This window comes from Nelusetta ayraudi, unplaced genomic scaffold, assembly GCF_046127955.1.
Source record: "Nelusetta ayraudi isolate G7.1 ecotype Tasmania unplaced genomic scaffold, CSIRO-AGI_Nayr_v1 ptg000063l, whole genome shotgun sequence".
Classification (NCBI taxonomy): Eukaryota; Metazoa; Chordata; class Actinopteri; order Tetraodontiformes; family Monacanthidae; genus Nelusetta; species Nelusetta ayraudi.
Window position 1 is genome coordinate 5381546 of NW_027466113.1, and position 17429 is coordinate 5398974.

The 17429-nt window shown below is 46.9% G+C and overlaps 2 protein-coding genes across 3 annotated transcripts; both read right to left on the reverse strand.

Annotated features, from left to right (window-relative positions):
- Positions 1-777: 777 nt before the first annotated feature.
- Positions 778-6065, reverse strand: gnb3a (guanine nucleotide binding protein (G protein), beta polypeptide 3a). Of its 2 annotated transcripts, XM_076041089.1 has the most exons (10): positions 5862-6064; positions 4247-4373; positions 3185-3297; positions 2922-3067; positions 2644-2707; positions 2024-2186; positions 1831-1897; positions 1527-1728; positions 1180-1396; positions 778-1050 (listed from the first exon to the last, which is right to left on the reverse strand). In XM_076041089.1, exons 3-10 carry the CDS (start codon positions 3239-3241, stop codon positions 944-946), a joined length of 1023 nt encoding a protein of 340 aa, XP_075897204.1. In that variant the 5' UTR covers positions 3242-3297; positions 4247-4373; positions 5862-6064; the 3' UTR covers positions 778-943. The 2 variants fall into 2 exon arrangements, with proteins under 2 accessions (XP_075897204.1, XP_075897205.1); XM_076041090.1 differs by lacking the exon at positions 4247-4373 and having other exon boundaries at positions 5862-6065.
- A 2411-nt stretch (positions 6066-8476) lies between these two features.
- On the reverse strand, positions 8477-17428 carry p3h3 (prolyl 3-hydroxylase 3). Its single transcript, XM_076041084.1, has 16 exons — positions 16652-17428; positions 15812-15996; positions 15531-15689; positions 15011-15203; positions 14778-14909; positions 14022-14164; positions 13781-13870; positions 13316-13368; positions 13140-13219; positions 12942-13069; positions 12758-12853; positions 12482-12632; positions 12280-12397; positions 11563-11638; positions 11344-11484; positions 8477-10753 (listed from the first exon to the last, which is right to left on the reverse strand). Exons 1-16 carry the CDS (start codon positions 17118-17120, stop codon positions 10589-10591), a joined length of 2379 nt encoding a protein of 792 aa, XP_075897199.1. The 5' UTR covers positions 17121-17428; the 3' UTR covers positions 8477-10588.
- Between the last annotated feature and the right edge of the window lies 1 nt (position 17429).

Here is a 17429-nt window from a genome sequence, read left to right on the forward strand (position 1 = left end):
ACATCATCCATTCTCTAACACACACACACTGAAGTCCTCTTGAGACAAGTGGGTCATCTTTTATTATGAGCGCTTAATGAGCTGTGATAACCTCTTTATTATCCCATCTGTCATTTGTGCAGTTTATCCAAAGCACTTTTTCTTGTTTTTTTAGGTCTAGCTACCAGGGAGGGGGGAGGGGGTGAGGGGCAGTTAGGCCAAAACGCTGAAACCCCCCCAAATTCTTGTTAAATATCCATTGCTCACTTACAAAACAAACTCAAAAACTAAGAAGACATCTGCAAACTATCAACTCCATTTTAACCAACATTAGAAAAAGAAAAAAATAAATAAAATAAGGTAAGCATGACGGGGATCTATCAAGTCTAAGAACAAACAACAGTCTGAAAACAAAAAACCCCGCAAATGCTCATAATATCATATTCTCCATATGACTTAACTTATGCTTTGAGATCAAACACAGCATAGCTACAGTATTTTGTGAACCTACGCAGCCCCCGGTCGTTGTGCTACCTCCTCCTTTTGGCAACTGTTCACATCGAGCCATCGCGGAACTGCTGCAATAAATGTGCACATTGTTACTGATGTGAAAACGCAGTACTATCGACTGTTGAGAGGAACGGTCTTTGCCGAGGCCCCCCCACATTCCCTCCCTCCCTCCCAACCAACCAAATTTACCCATAACGTGTGAAGAGAATTGAGACCACAAAATGACCAATGGGAAGATCTTCACAATACAGCCCCCCCTTCCCACCCCGCCCTGCCCCCCACCCCACGTCTAACAGCAAATAGGACTTGGCACAAGTTTAAACACACGCCTTTCACCCCATGTGGCATTTCGCTCAGTCCTCCCCTGAAATCCAATTTCTCTCTAAACTCCTCATCGGTATCTACCCGACTGATCTTCGCAGCTCTCTTTCTGCTCACCAACTGAGGATCGTCCTCAGTTCCATATCTTCAGGAAGCTGTCCCAGGATCCCGTGCAACAGGCCATGCCGTCTGAGGACACCCCGATGCAGCTCACCCTGTTATCGTGACCAGCCAGGACTCCTGGATAACCAAAAAAAAAAAGAAAAAACGTTTTACCAATTCACCCTCAAAAGTGAGTCGAGCAAAGATGTCGGTGAGGTTTATACTCTTGAGGTCAGTTCAACACCTCCGCTTCCTGCCTGTACTCACCCACGCGCTCAGATTTCAGCGTGTCCCAGATGTTGACGTTGAAGTCGTCGTATCCGGCTAATAGCAAGCGGCCGGAGAGGGACGGGGCCAGGGAGGTGACGCCGCACATGATGGTGGAGTCCTGGTAGGTAATGAGCTCCTGGTCAGCTCGGAGGTCGTACAGCTTACAGGTGGCGTCGTCCGACCCTGTGATCACTGCGGTGCCGCTGGGGAAGAACTGGAGGGGAGGGAAGAGACCGGAAGTCAGGAAAGTCGGAGAGGAGAAGAGAAGAGAAGAAAAGAGAGGAGAGGAGAAGAGAAGAGAGAAGAGAAGAGTCCCAGCTCTGCAATGCCGACGCGGCTCTGACCCCGATAGCGTTGATGTCACTCTCATGGCCTCCGAAGGTCTGTCTGCACTGGGCCTCCCTGATGTCCCACAGCTTGGCGGTGAAGTCGCATGCCCCCGAGATGAAGAACTTAAAGTCTGGGGACACGGCCAGCGACATGCAGTCGCCCTGATGTCCTGCAAAGATGGTCTTTTCGGTTCCCGTCTCAATGTCCCATAAAACGCTGCAAGTGAATCAGACCAATGCACAAAAAAAAAAAAAAAACATTTCAGGGGAACATTTCAGAATACATGTTTGAGGTTATGTAATAGTTCTGCAAACCCACCATGTGCAGTCTCCAGAGCTGGTGATGATCTCGGAGTCGCTGATGAAGCGGCAGCAGGAGAGGTAGCCTGCCCATCAAAGACACACACACACACACACACACAACTCTGTGACTGCGCGGGACAGAATCACAGAAAGTCAAGCGGCTCGGAAGCGGCGAAGCATCCAAAAACCCCTAACTAACCTGAACCCACCTGTGTGTGCTGCCAGCTCGCGCATGACCTTGACGTTCCCATCTTTGCCCTTGAGGTTGTAAATGGAGCACATGTTGTCCAGGCCGCCGCAGGCCACCAGGTTCCCCGAAGGCGCGTAGGCACAAGTCATCACCCAGGAGGACTTGAGAGGGATGGCGTTGACCTGAGGACACACGCGAGACGAGTGAAAAACAAATGTTTTCATTATTAACAATATGACGACCGCTCATTGCCCTCCGATGTTTCCTTGTACCAGCCTCATGAGCTGCAACAAGCTCCCAGACAGACGCAAAGGTTCCTGGTTTACTCATACACAACTTTGTTTATGACTTTTTTAATGGACCTTGTTATGAAAAATAAAACAAATTTATTTTGTAAGTGATCAGAATTGAAGTGTTTTCTGTTGGTGTGTCTTTTTTCCAAATATCATTCAATAAAACTACAATTTCCACCTCAATTCTTACACTTACTTTTGTGTATTCCATAGAAAATAATATTTTGTTGAATATTTTTTTTAAAGTAAATATTTCCCACAAGTTACTGTTGCCTCAAGTTATAGACATTTGTCCTTGAACATGTAATTGCTGTCATGAAACGTCTTCTGTTTTCGTCCTTCCCACCTTGTTGGTTGTAATGCTGTCCCACACGATGAGTTTTCCGTCTTGAGAGGCACTGACACACAGCCTGGAGGTGTAAAGTGACAGTCGTTAAAAACACACACAAAAAACAAGAAACAAGAAAGTGCTCAGTGTTTCATCTAATTTTGCCATTCAAACGCCAGCCCGCCTCTTTGCTGCTTGGTTAAATTGAATTCAAACGCATTTAACTTGACTGCGATTAGCTGCGAGAAACAGCAGGTGCTCTTTTGATTTGTGCCTCAATTTGCCAAAATGTTTACTTGGATTCAGCAGCCCAGTGCATGGCGTAGATCTTTGCAAGGTGGCCTCGAAGTGTTTTCCTGGTCTTCAACTGCACTCGACCCACCACGGTGATCCCGGCCGCAGCCTCCTGCAGGGTTGAGTCCTGCACCGCTTTACGGGCGGCCTGGTGGGCACAGGCAAAAACTTTAATGAATTAAGAAAAGGCTCTTGACTGAAAGGAAATGCCATGACATGTCATTGATAACATAGTATTTTAAAGGATTTACACAAGCCTACTAACAGTGATCTGGTCTTTGAGGTTTTCTGTCTCCTTTCGCAATTGCTCCATTTCGCCCATGGCTGTGTTTGTTGGTTACAGTCACCAATGGGAACTGTGACAGATCCTGGAGAGTCCTGCGAGAGAAGACACAACAAACACTGTTAAGAAAACAAGAGTCAAGACATTTGCTCTCCCGCTCATAGCGCTCCGTCGCTCAGCTCTCTCCACATATCTAAACTGCACCTGTCGTCCTTCCGGCCTCCCGATTCGAAGCAAGAGCCTTTTTGCAAGTCAAAATGACCTTCATCTACTTTGCAAACTCACAGACGCAGCAGCAGCAGCAGCAGCAGCAGCAGCAGCAGCAGCAGCGCAGGCAGAAACCCACAGAACACACCTCTGCTCGCCGTTGTACATACGTGCACAAACTCATGCGCCGACGGCGCATGCGGCCTGTGTGCATATTCAGCACTTGGCATTAGGAGGAAGGAAGTTTGTTTGCTCTCAAGACGGGGCAACACTTGCTGAGAGCACACATCCTCACCCTGAATGTACACACAAACCAGTACGTCCTGTAACAGTGTCATCTGTCTGTGTGTGTGTGTGTGTGTGTGTGTGTGTGTGTGTGTGTGTGTGTGTGTGTGTGTGTGTGTGTGTGCGTGTGTGTGTGTGTGTGTGTGTATGGTAGCCAACTCTCGCTCCTCGAAAAATTCGCAACAGCAACAGGCAGCTGTGTGCCTATTTAACACTCGGGTGAACTCCCACCTCCGCTGATGGTTATTGAATTTGTTAATGGCCGATGATTAAATCACTGGCGTTTTTTTGGGATCAGCTAAAGGTGGCGGCAGCGCAATCAAGTTAATGGTGCGAGCGCACGCAGTGTGACAAATGCAGCCGTGAAACAGGTGTGGGACAGGTGGGGTCGGGATCTCAGGTTGAGTTCAACAGTCAAAACACACACACACGCACGCACGCACGCACGCACGCACGCACGCACACACACACACACAAACACACACACACACACACGTCTTTGCACCCCTCGCTTACAACAAAAAACTTTCTCCCATGATGCCATTTCCTTACCTCAAAAAGTGCTGCTGAGGAAACACCTGAGTCGCTCTTATCCAAAGACTCCCTGCAGCAGTGTCTCTCTCTCTCGCTCTCTCTCTCTCCTCTCTCTGTCTCTCTATCGCTATTTGAATGGCTGCGCCTGTCAAAACACATGACATGGGAGGATTTGCCTCTAATTTGTTTAAAGTGAAAAGGAGAGGGAAGGAGCGAAGGAGGGAGTGACCCTGAGATTTGCTCTAATTGTTTGTCTGCCTGTGAGTCTGACAGTGGGATATTGGATGGTGATGCAGGAGTTGATTTGTGAACCCGAAATTGTGCTGCTCAAATTAACTTCAGCCGCAGCAGCAGCAGCAGCATCGTCGCGGCCTCGACCCCTGTAAATTTTTTGGCCTTCTGGGGCCCTGTCATTGTTCTGTGTGATTAAATGACTGGGGCCGGCTGGATGGCAGAGTGCATTAACACTGGCCCAGAGTAGGAGGGGGGTGAGGGGTGAGGGAGGGGAGGGGAGGGTTTGACGGTAAGAGGTGAGGCAGGAGAGTGAGTTTTAAATCCCGCTGGCTGAGATTTTAAGGGAAGCCTTTTGAATCAAATCTGCTCTCATCCGATTACTGACTGCTCTTTGCATCTGGATAAGAGATGGAGAAAGGGATGGCGGGAGGCTGGGGGGAGGGGGTATGGGGGAGGAAGGGTAGTGGAATGAGAAGGAGGGAGGGTGGAGGGCAGATGGAGGAGCAGGAGGAGGAGGAGGAGGAGGAGGGACGGTACAGAAAGGGACCTATGACCTTGTGTCTGGCCTGACGATGGTGGTGCTGCCCAAAGCTGCTGATCAGTTACACATGAGAAACACTGGAGGGATTTTTGAAAGCATGATCTCAAAGTGTTGTTTTGGTTTAGCTGATTACACGAGAGGGTTGCCCTTTCTGATGCACTCTGCCTTATTTTATTTATTTTTTTAATTTACTAAACCAAATCTGGAGAAAAAGTAATGTCTAAGTAAGTTATTATATGTACATACACATCTATAAAAGTGTTGTGGGCGACGATGGCCAAGACTAGTGCTATTTATTTTTAAACACACGCCTTTGATTTACGAGAATTTTGACATTAAATGTGAATTACTGCTCATTTAAAAGGCTGTTTGAGCAAAGTGAGCAACAGACGTCCTTTTCATTGTCATGCATCTGACAGTTTTGTTTATATGGCCTATAAGAGAAATCTTAATAATAGCATTTAATAATGAAGAATATTAATGACAATTGCTAAAAGCCAACATAACACCATCTAAATATCCATGTGTGAAAAAACTGAAACCAAAGCACACAAAGTAAAGGGACACACAACTGCTGTCCTAAGTCTCTCATAACACAAGAAAATATGTTCATGGGATTGATGATGTTCAGACATTCATAAAGATCATAGTGTTTTCATTATCTCTTAGTGTTGTTATCTGAATTATCAATTAACAATCTAATACTTCAATATTGATGTACTGAGATATTTTAGACACACTGAGGCCTTGAGAGGTAGCAACTGAATTTCCCCCCCCCGCAGCTGCGATGTGAGCATCGTGGCCCACCGAGCAAAGACAAAACCCGTCAACAGCAACACACAACCACCATCCACTCACCAGTAAGGAGGCTCCTCTGGAGGTGCTGGTGCAGCTCAGTCCTCGATCTTGCTCCCGTAGTCGACTTGCGATCACCAAGTTTTGCCCGCTGTCGGCGCTGCACTTCCTCCCCGCTCATTCACTTCGGCTGTCAGCGCACGCAGTCTGATGTTTTTTTCCCCCCCGTCACTCACGCTCTCACCGCTGCTCCTATGAGGAACAGATGAGGATTGGAGGGATGAAGGCAGATCAGTGATGAGGGGATAAACCCTGGGATGGACAAAAAGAGGGGTGGAGGTGGTGGGGGTTGGTGGCGGCGGCTGCTGCTGCTGCTGTTGCAGTACGGCGGCGGGGCAAAAAAAAAGAGAGAGAGAGAGAGAGAGAGAGAGAGAGAGAGAGAGAGAGCGTTGGGGGTAACCAAACAAGGTGCAGAGCGTGGTTAGGGGGTCACAAGACCTGAGCCGGGGGTAAATCCGCATCAAAAAGCCCAGGAGATGGAAACCATGGAGGGGAGGGGAAGGAAGATAAATAGAGGACCTGGAAACATGGCTTTTTATGGTGCTGAGGTGCTGCTGCTCTCCTGAAGATCCCTGACTGGCAGCAGGGTTGGTGTTTTGTAAACCCGGGGTGAAGCTAATATTAGAAAGTTTATGGGCCGAGTTGGGGAGAATGGCAGAGAAGGCGTACGTACGGCAGAGCTGCGGGGGGGAATAAGAGCGGGACCAGAGAGAGAGAAAGGTCTCCCGCCGCCGCTTTCAGTTTTACTGCAAATGCAAAGAGCCACACAAACACACACACACACACACACACAGCAGTGACGGTGTGCACGACAACAGAGTCAGTCTGAGGGACTTGTGTTTGTTCTCTTGGATCCACAAAGTTTGGCCACTTTTCTCTCAGAGAGGGGCTGGAAGAACTTGTTTCAATCACAGAGGAGAGGCCTCAAAATGTCCAAAGAGAGAGAGAGAGAGAGAGAGTGAGAGAGGAAGAGAGAGAGAGAGAGAGAGAGAGAGAGAGAGAGAGGAAGAGAGAGAGAGAGAGAGGGAGAGAGAGAGGAATAGAGAGGAATAGAGAGGGAGAGAGAGAGAGAGAGAGAGGAATAGAGAGAGAGAGAGAGAGAGAGGAATAGAGAGGGAGAGAGAGAGAGAGAGAGGAATAGAGAGGGAGAGAGAGAGAGAGAGAGAGAGAGGAATAGAAAGAGAGAGAGGGAGAGAGAGAGGAATAGAGAGAAAGAGAGAGAGAGAGAGGAAGAGAGAGAGAGAGAGGAATAGAGAGAGAGAGGGAGAGAGAGGAATAGAGAGAAAGAGAGAGAGAGAGAGAGGAAGAGAGAGAGAGAGAGAGAGAGAGGAATAGAGAGGGAGAGAGAGAGAGAGAGAGAGAGAGAGAGAGGAATAGAGAGAGAGAGAGAGAGAGAGGAAGAGAGAGAGAGAGAGAAAGAGGAATAGAGAGAGAGAGAGAGAGAGGAATAGAGAGAGAGAGAGGAAGAGAGAGAGAGAGAGAAAGAGGAATAGAGAGAGAGAGAGAGAGAGGAATAGAGAGAAAGAGAGAGAGAGAGAGAGGAAGAGAGAGAGAGAGAGAGGAATAGAGAGAGAGAGAGGGAGAGAGAGAGGAATAGAGAGGGAGAGAGAGAGAGAGGAATAGAGAGAAAGAGAGAGAGAGAGAGAGAGAGAGAGAGAGAGAGGAATAGAAAGGGAGAGAGGGGAGGGGGGGGGGGTGAGTGAGTGCACCTCGTGGACAAAGTGCATCACCTGGACCGGTTATGCAACAACTCAGCTCACTGTCGTGGTCTGCGTGGGACGGCTTTCAGGCCGTTGCTCAGCTTTTGGCTTTTTATTGTTTGCTCTGAATAGTGTCTCATCTAGTCCATCAAATGAAGTCACCATAAATTGATAATTTGGGTTCTTGTTGTTAAGTGTTGTTGTTGGGGTTTGGAGGTGAGGAGTGATTCCGGTTGTCAATGTGATTCTGGAAAGGAAAAAAAGAAAAAAGAAAGCAGTGGGCGGTTGGATAATTACCTCGACACACTGCATCCTCCATCCAACTTTAAATGTCGCAAGTGTTCAGAAACAGGAACTCCTCTGCCAGTGGCAGGAGGCAGCCTGCTACAGTGTTGACACGTCACACTCGTGCGTATGGATTATATAATCTCGGGCCGCCAGTGTCAGAAGTCACGATGGCGGCTGATGCAAAGGAACACTCGTTAAGCAGAGTTGGATTTATTTTTTTTTTAAGTCGTTACTGGAATACCGCTGTATCCCATTGTGACCTTTGACCTCACTTTTGTCGTCGGCCAGAAGCTCTTAAATTCTTTTTGTTGCATGATGGACAGATCTACACGTGGGCCTTGTTTCCGCGATGTGATGCCTGCCGCACTGGCTGGTCTACAAGGTTTGACCTTTGCGTGTTTGTACAGCGCTGTGTGTACTCACTTCTGAATGCGTTCACACAGAAGAAGCAGACAAACACATTGGCAGTTCACACTCTCAACCAACACAATCCTGGCGCTGTGGCAGAACGGCTGTAGCGTGTTCGCTAATGATAGCATTCCACCGGCTAGCCACTATGCTAGGAGGTACAGCACATTTTGGCGAGACTTTCATTTAAAGTTTTCTTACTCAAAGTGTGTACAAAACCAGTTTGTTCAGGGCCATTTATTCGTTCATTACACAAAATTGTCGGAAATCTGATTCAAGTCTGCTCTGGTGGACAGATTTTATCTTTCAAAACTTCACTGCTCACTTTCTCTCTTAAACATCACTACCCTAGTGTCTGCATTGCAGGTGTAGGAATGACATACGAAAGCAACAACAAGAGCTTTTTTTTTTCTCTTCCCTCTCCTGGAATGAAAAACTTCTTACTTTAACGGAGGCCTCAATTATTTATAGAAAAGCAACAGGGTGTCCGGCGTACTTCAGTCCCTGCTCCTAGGAGAGTATTTATAGCCTGATAAGGGTGGATGAACCTTGACACGTGGATTGGATGAAGTGGGCGAGGAGGATCCTAGGTGGGTCCATCATATGGCGTTACACTCACTCGCGGACCTACGATATAAGTCGACGCTCTCTGCCGCGGATTTAACCCCGTGTCATGGCCGTACCTGGCCGTCGGCGCGCATCATCGCAGCAACGGCCCGACAACTTCTGCCTTTGTTCAGAAATAGAAGCGCAGCTCATGCGTGGAAGTGCAGCGTCGGGGATAAGTGAGCGCGTCAAACCACTCACCGGGCCACAGCACTCAGTGTAATGACCACGGGGGACGCGCTAAAGTTGGTTTTATAACAACGCCGCCCCGGGGGCCTTGGGATAATTTGCGCTAATCACATGCGCCATGCGAAAGATGACATCATACGAGCCGCTACGCCAAGTGTGTAATTGGAGCAATAGACAGCCAGGGCGCTTAGAAGATGCATCATATAGGCATAACACCCCCTAATGGGAGGATTAGCGCGGACATTTAGGGTACGGCCGGGAGGTTTCTCAGCGCGCCGGGGAGGGAAAAGGTTAAAACCGAGGCACCATTAAAACAGCGCCGCTCGACCCAATTCTGCAGCGGCGGAGGATTATGACACGGCTGTTAATATGGGCCATAAACAGGACTCCAGTCGCTCCACTAATGCACCACGCGGAGGCAGTGGGCAAGTTACTGGTTGTAATGGGAGGGATAAGGTGGAAGTGGGCGGCGGGCGGCCGGCCATGAATGATTAAATGATCTCTTGGTGGATTACTATTCCATATTCTAAATGGAAGATTTTTTTAAGCTTCATAAACAAATGCACTCATTTATGAGGGATTAACAGTAATCTCTCTATTTCTATCATTCCTCCCATGCTCACCTCCCTCGCCCTCCCCCCCCCCCCAGCCCCCCACCTCTTTCTCTTACTGCCACAGTTTTTAGTTTCCGACGTACTTCGCTAATGTAACTACTTTTTTTGTGTGTGTGTGTGTGTGTGTGTGTGTTCTCACTGCGCAGCATCGCCGCTTAATCGCAGATTTTTTATCACACACACACACACTTCCTGTCCCGAGAACGTACGACCTCGCAAGCCTCAGAACTCTGGTAATCTTCTGTTTTATCTTTTTATTTTTAACCAGCGGGCCGCTGCAGGCGGTGCGAGGGTAATCACTCGGCGGATGACGCAGCCTCGCTCGCTACAACTCTTCGGCCCGGCGTCGCCACAGAGGGTCGAGCGGCTCGAGCCGCGTTGATTTCTCGTGAGAGTTGCGGCACAGAAGGAACAGGCGCAGGCTGTGATTGGAGGAGGGAGGAGGAGGAGGAGGAGGAAGAGGAGGAAGAGCCGCGCTCTGCTCACCTCCGTGACACACGCTGCATTTTGGCACGTAAGCGTGTAAGCAGCTTTAGAGGAAAAATAGGAGGCGCAATTAAGAGGGACCTTGGGGATCTTTTTTTTTTTTTGTGTGAGCTAACAATTGACCCTTTGTGATGTCACAAAGGGCCCACTAATCCCTCTCACAGAGGGGGCAAATGTTAGGTCTCGTTTTTTGGCGGCCTTATTTTTACCCCCTTTCACACACACTGAAGTTTTTTTTTTTTTTTTTTTTTATGGCAGAAGGCTGCAAACAGAGGGCTACAATGCATTTTCCCAGAGACTGTCTCTGTCTCTGTGTAAAAGTGCTCCTCTTGAATCCGGGATGGAAAAACAAAGTTCCGTCATTGTACTTGGCTGGTGTGAGTGTCTTCTGGCTTTTGGAGAAAGTTCAAGTTTGAGTCCGTCAGGTCACTTGTGGCCCTCACAGCTCATCTCTGGCCCCGGTCACCCGGCCCCTCCCTTTGCTGCTGCGGTCCTGCGGCGCTTGGCTGCGGGCATTCCGGGCGACCGCGCCCTTCTCCTCATCCTCCGTCTTCACCACGCTCTGGCCGTCGGCAGCCCACATGGATTCTGCCTCCTCTCGCTCCTGTCGGAGGGGGGGGCAAAGGGAGGCGGTGGGTGAAAAAGCCAAGGATTGTTATTTCCTGCTGAAAAGCAAAAGGTCACTAGTTAGTTAGCTAGCTAGCTAGCTAGAACTGAGGTTCTGTTAGCATTCTCACCAAATACAAGGTCTTTAAGTAACATTTGTAGGTAGGAAGTCAAACAAATGTGATTTTTGGGATGAGAAATGTCTCCCACTAAAGATGGTTGAGAAAAATTCAGGATGTCAAGCTGTGAGAATGAAAAGTAAGTTTCTTTTACCATCTGAAGAAACACAATTCTTTAGCAGTATCTGGACTTTTTTTTTTCTCTATAAAACAGCTAATGTAATTTTTTTGTTACTAAACTTATATCACTGATGAATGTTTTTTGTTTTTTTTCTCCCGCTAAGCAAATATCTCATGTGCCTAATGTAAACTGACGTGGTATGATGACAGCCCGGCCATTACGAATACCAGAGCATGAAACCAACCACCCGGTTTTGCATGTGATGCTGAATCATCAAACGCTGGTGTCACGGCATGAGCGACCAAACCGGCTGCAGGTCAGAGGTCAGCGCCGTGTCACGGCTCTCACCCTGTCCCCGTAGAGCTTCTCCTTGGTGAACCACAGGGCCAGCGCGCACCGCCGACCGCCGGTCACCGCGGTGACGCCGTGCGGGTTGACGGGGCCCGAGGAGAAACCCACCAGGCGGCCGCAGCTGGGTCTCACCGTGGCCTCGAGAAAGAGACGCAAACAAAGGTGTGATGTAAGAAGAAGCGGCAGAGCGACTTTGGGTTGAAACAAACAACTCACTGTGACCGTCTTGGCGTCCCTGTTGGTGAAGAACAACTCGCCACCGCTGAAGTTGTCATTCAGGTAGAGGACGGCACTGTGGAGAAAGTGTTGCATAGCTGTCGTAACACATTTCCCTCTCGTTTTAAGACAATTAATACAAATATATGTATATGGGTGTGTATGTATGCATAGATACATATATGTGTATATATACATATACAGTATATGTACATTAAAAATACAAATATACATATATACACACACACATATATACATATATATGTATACACACACACATATACGTATATATACACACACACATTCATATATATGTTTGTGTATATACAAATGTGTATATGTATATATATATATATATATATATATATATGTATGTGTGTATATATATATATATATATATATATATATATATATATATATATACATATATATATATATATGTATGTATGCAGTTCATATACATATACATATATGTATATATACATATATGTATATATATATATATATATATATATATATATATACATATACATATACATATATATATATATATATATATATATATATGTATATATATATATATATATACATATACATATACATATATATATATATATATATATATATATATATATGTACAGATATACACATACACATATACACATAGACAGACATAAAAAACCTGATGTGTTGTCTTGAGCCATGTGATTCCTCTACCTGAGGTCTCTGTGAATAAATGCTGGGGGTTCCTTCCAGCACTGCTTGGTCTCCGGCTCCAGGAGACAGTTGTCAACATGGACAGGGTGGGACAGGTCGATTCTGCCCTCCTGGTCACCTGATCGCAGAGAAATAAAACAAACTCACTTCCCAAAGACCACTATTGAAGTCGGCGTTTAGAAGTCAGGGCTCGAACCCGTACCCGCGATGGCGCTGCGGCACACCAGGTGCGTGAAGGCCACAAAGAGTCCCGACGGGCTCCTGAAGTACGAGTGCAACAGGGTCCTTGCCCTCTCACCCAGCTCGTGCAGGAGCCTGGCATCTGACTGGTTGACCAGGCCATCCTGAGCCAACTGTAAGGGAAGTCACGTTTTAAAAGAAAGGACATTCGGGTTTGACACAAATAGAGCAAAAACTTCCGGTCCTGTTTGCATCCACTTCACATGAGACTCGGATTTAAATACAAATATGAACTTACCTTTGCGGCCCTGAGAACACTCAGCCCCTCCAGTGTCTCGTGGGGAGTGTGTGGAGACCGTCGTCCCCTGTAGCCGTCCCCTGCTGAAGCTGCACTCTGTGAAAAAAGAACAGAATGCTGGTGAGCAGTAGTGGGTTTTTTTTTTCAATGCCAGGTCTGACTCATCCCCACTGCCCCAACATACTTTTGCTAACTGCAGTATTCTGTCACACTCCTTCTCCGTCATGACCCCGTCCAGCACGACGCGGTTGGTCCCATTCAGAAGTTCATCGGTCATGGTAATGGTCACGCCCACCCGAGGGACCGGGCCACCTGGCAGCAGGTGATAGATGGGAGTTCATCGCTTCTTGACTGGCACAGACTGAAAAATAAGGTGTCTTACCTGCATAAAAGCCGCTGTCATCCACGTCCTCCTGCTTCTCCTCCTCGCTCATCTTTTCACTCATTTTCTCTTTTTCAGCTCTGAAATGAAGGCACAGACAATGTCAACATTGTGCGTTGGCATAAACTATTCAGTGCGACCTGGGAGGCAGGTGGCTTTATCTTTGTCTTATTTACCTCCAGGTTTCCCTCAATGACGCGGGGACAACATCTTCTGGAGTCCACAGGTCCTACGGACAGAGTGGGAACAGAACTGGTCGTTTCTCAGGTTGAATGCTACCTGGGACATCGTCAGTTGGTGCTCTTTTGTTTATTTTCTGTTCACACAAATCCATTACATGGATAATTTTTTGAATTTAGATACATTTCCATGGTACAGATGCAGGCAAATCATTTGCATTATGGCGGCATAAACAAACAAGAAAGACCGACTGTGGCACTGATTCTACGAATCCGTTCAGGTAATTGTCTCCAACCATGATAAATGTGATGATTGTGTATATTTAACTACATTTTAGGGTTAAAGGTTTCATATAAAATGTAAATTTAATTAGGAAAATTCCAAAAAAATAAATAAATAAATAAAATAATTTTATAAGAACACCAAAAAAACAAACAATGGACTTCTTGCACAGTACTTACTGGATCATAGAAGGTAAAGTCTAGGTTCTCCATTCCAAAATACAGCAGCTTCTTCTCCTGCAAAGAGCGTTTGACGTACTGGGAAATCTCCTGCGGATCAAATTGACACAAAGTACTGAGCGTTCCTGAAATTGACAGAATGAATCGTGTAATTTAGAGAGAAAACACAAAATGTCTAGCATTGCAAAAGAAAATTGGTGGTGACATGATTTTTACAGTGCATTATTCATGGGAGATGAACCTGGGAAGGCTGAATGCCCTGTGACTCTGTGTCTCCTCCTAGTGTCTCTGAGTAGAGCTGCAGGTTGTCCAAAGAGTCCTTGTCAGAGGGGTAAAACAGAAGCAAAGCCCGGAGCGTCTGCACGGCTCCACTGATGTCACCAGCTGAGATGAATGCACAAAAAAATAATTAAAGTTGAACCCCAGAGGTGGACAACGAGCAACGTGTAGAAAATCCAGACGTGGATGCATCACAAACACTGCTGCGTTACAGTGACTGAAGGTTACATTGGACTAGGGGTGCAAATTATTGATGAATTCATTATTTGAGTTGATTGACCTTATCGATCAATTCACGATTAATTGATAAGCAGCGATTTTTCCTGAGAACAAAAATTCACAATGAAAAATGTGTAAGGAACACATGATTTAACCCTGAAATAATGTTGAGGGTCCAATGTGACCCATTCTTAAATTAGAGAACAGTAAAAACGCCCTAAACATTTATCCTCCGACTTTAAGTTGACTTCTAATGGGTCACATTTCAATTTTTTATTAAAAAAGTAACTTGTTCTGGGTATATTATGACCATCACAGTATCTAGAGGTGAAATGTTCTTTCCTGCCACTACACTGTTATAATGATATTAACTACCTATGTAAAAAAAAAAAAAAAAAAACATTGATTGCGACTAATTTAATTTAATCAATTAAATTCTTAATCGATGATTAATCAAAAATCGATTAATTGTTAACATCCCTATTTTGAACATTGCCACCTTTGAATTGTGCGATGTGCAGGTGCTCCAGCTGTGCCAGCAGGAAGTCCTCCTGGGAGGAGATTCTCCCAGGTCTGGTGGCCACCTGAGTCACGCAGTACTGTCGACATGCCAGCAGGGAGAGTGACAGAGCTGCAAGGAACAGAACAGCAGAGAAGAGAAGAGGGTCTCGGGTCTTTGCTGTGGTTTTCTGAGGCAGGTTGTTTTGTTTTGTTTTTCTTTCTTTCTTTTACCTGCTGCCTTCTCAAACACGCCGCTCACGCTGTCCACCCCCCTGTCCTCGGGCAGCCGCTGGGACGCCACCTCACACTGCACCCTGCACTCGTCCGTCAGCCGCAGGGTCTCGTTCACGCACACCTTCCACCTGTCGGCGGCCCGCGCCCAGTTGGAAGACGCCTCGTCCTGGACTGCGGAGTCGTACAGGGCCTGCGTTCGAGTCAGTCGGGCGAAGGAGATGCTTCTTAAAGAACCTTCTGTCTTAGTAGTTCTGTTGAAGGTTATTCATCATGCCGCCGTTTGAGCCATTTTAGGCCAGATATAACAAGGAGGTTAACTTTTCAAAAAATGAAAAGCATTTTACATAACAGGGTCGGATGAGTCAGTGAGAGGGAGACATTAGGTCAGTCAACCATAATTCCAAGTATTTCTTTGAACACTAAAGTGTCTCGCCACATCTCTTGCAGGACCATCGGCTCAGCAGTCAGAGTACTCACTGCACCGCTCCTTACAAAGACATCACTCCGTGGCCCTCACCCAGTGCTTCTCGCTCTCCAGCTCCCGGTCCTGGAACGCCTCCTCAGTCACTCCGTCCATCCGCCGGTACTTCTCAATGTTGTTCCTCATTTCCAGGTGGCTGGGGTTGGCAATGAAGTACGTGTGGGCCGCCGATGCCGCTTTCTGCAACTTTTGCAGCTGATGAGCAGAGAGAGCGAGAGAGATCAAGAAGCACACAGTGCAAGTTATGCATTATTGGTAAACAAAAATTAGAAACGGTCGCGACTCGGAGCTTCGCTGTTTCACTCACGCTCGCTCACCTTGAAGTACGTGACCTGTAGGAAGTTGTATGGATTGCGACTGCCGAACTCGTACTCGATGTCCGATGAAACTGGGAGCTGTCCCACGTGAGAGACTGAACGTCCGACGCAAAACTTCAGACATTCGGCCTTCTGCTGCACCCAGTCCAAGGCCCAAAGGTCCCACAGGCTCCCCTTCTCAGAGTCTAGCCAATCAGAAGGCAAACATCAGCAGTTGCTTACACCGTTATGTGTGGCATACAATGCACAACAATATAATGATGTCCACTCCAAACCCATTAATAAATCAGTCAATATTTGCACAGGGCTAAATCACAGCCAAAGGCATCTCGAAGAGCTTTTGCATTGTGCAATTTAAGAGAAAACCAACGGATACTGCAAAAACAGTGCATCTGAGAAGCGTCTTGTGTCTTTCATGAAGATTAAAAACAAAAAAACAAAAAGACCTACAAAAAAAAAATGTATGTGTAAACAAGCAGCCTAAAATCAGCATATAGCATTCCATTTAGGCTTATGCTTTCGCCAATGGGCAGTTGTGTGTTTTGAAACATTTGCAAGGGGGACTGATTTGATCTGCAGGTCAGTCAGGACAGTATAGTACAGACAATTCAGATTTCTTCAACAACTTGTCTCCCCCTTTATTTTCTTGAAACACCCCCCCCCCCCCCCCCACCACCACCACCGTGTCATTTCCATTATAAATCCTAAGAATATCTTGAGTATGAATGATCTGCCACTCCACGGTGACTAGCAGCAGCAGCAGCAGCAGCGGCGGCGGCGGCGGCGGGTTTGACCGCAACTGTGCGAGTTACTCCACTACTCTGGGGTGCTCCAACTTACCCAGCTTCTCCAGAGCTGGTCTGCCCGCTGCCGCGCACTCATCATAACACTTCTTGCGGACTGTGATCAGGGATTCCTTGGTTGCGATGGATTTCTCCAGCAGCTCCGCGGCTTTCGTCCACTCCTCGCCAAAGTACGCACGAACGCCGCTGTAATATAAAAAATCGTACGGCGGCAGCAGGGACGGAATGCCGGCGCTGCCGACTCCCGCGTTCGCAGAGGTGAACTTATTTGACGCTGCGAGAGCAAAAAGAAACGCCACGTATACAGACAGACGGACTGAGCGCAGCGCCATGGCAGCCGAAAGACGAACCCGGCCAGCTGCGGAGGAGACGAGGAGGTGAGAAGAGGAGGGACTACACGGAGATATTTGGGGAGGAAAGTTTCCTCTAGCTCCAGGGAGGGAAAAAAAAAAAAAAAAGAAAAAAAAAAAGTCTATCTCTTGCCGATGAGAATTCCTGAACAACATGACGGTGTTTTGTTTACTTAGAAAGACAGGTTTGTTTGTTTTTTATTTAAAAATTTTTTTTTTTTTTGTTTTGAAAATCTTTGTGAGAAATTGTTGCTCTAATCTACTTTAAATTCATCAAGTCACGCTGCCATTTGTGGCTACAGCCACCAGGGGTAGTTGTTTTGTTGGCGTTGATGTGACTTTACCGTAAAACCCCAAATACAACAGTTGCTGCAGAAACGAGTCGAACATTGTCAGGGGAAAGTCGGATATCGCCGACTTGCAGATTCGGAATGTTCTAGTTTCCGCCTTTTAAAAGTCACCCTT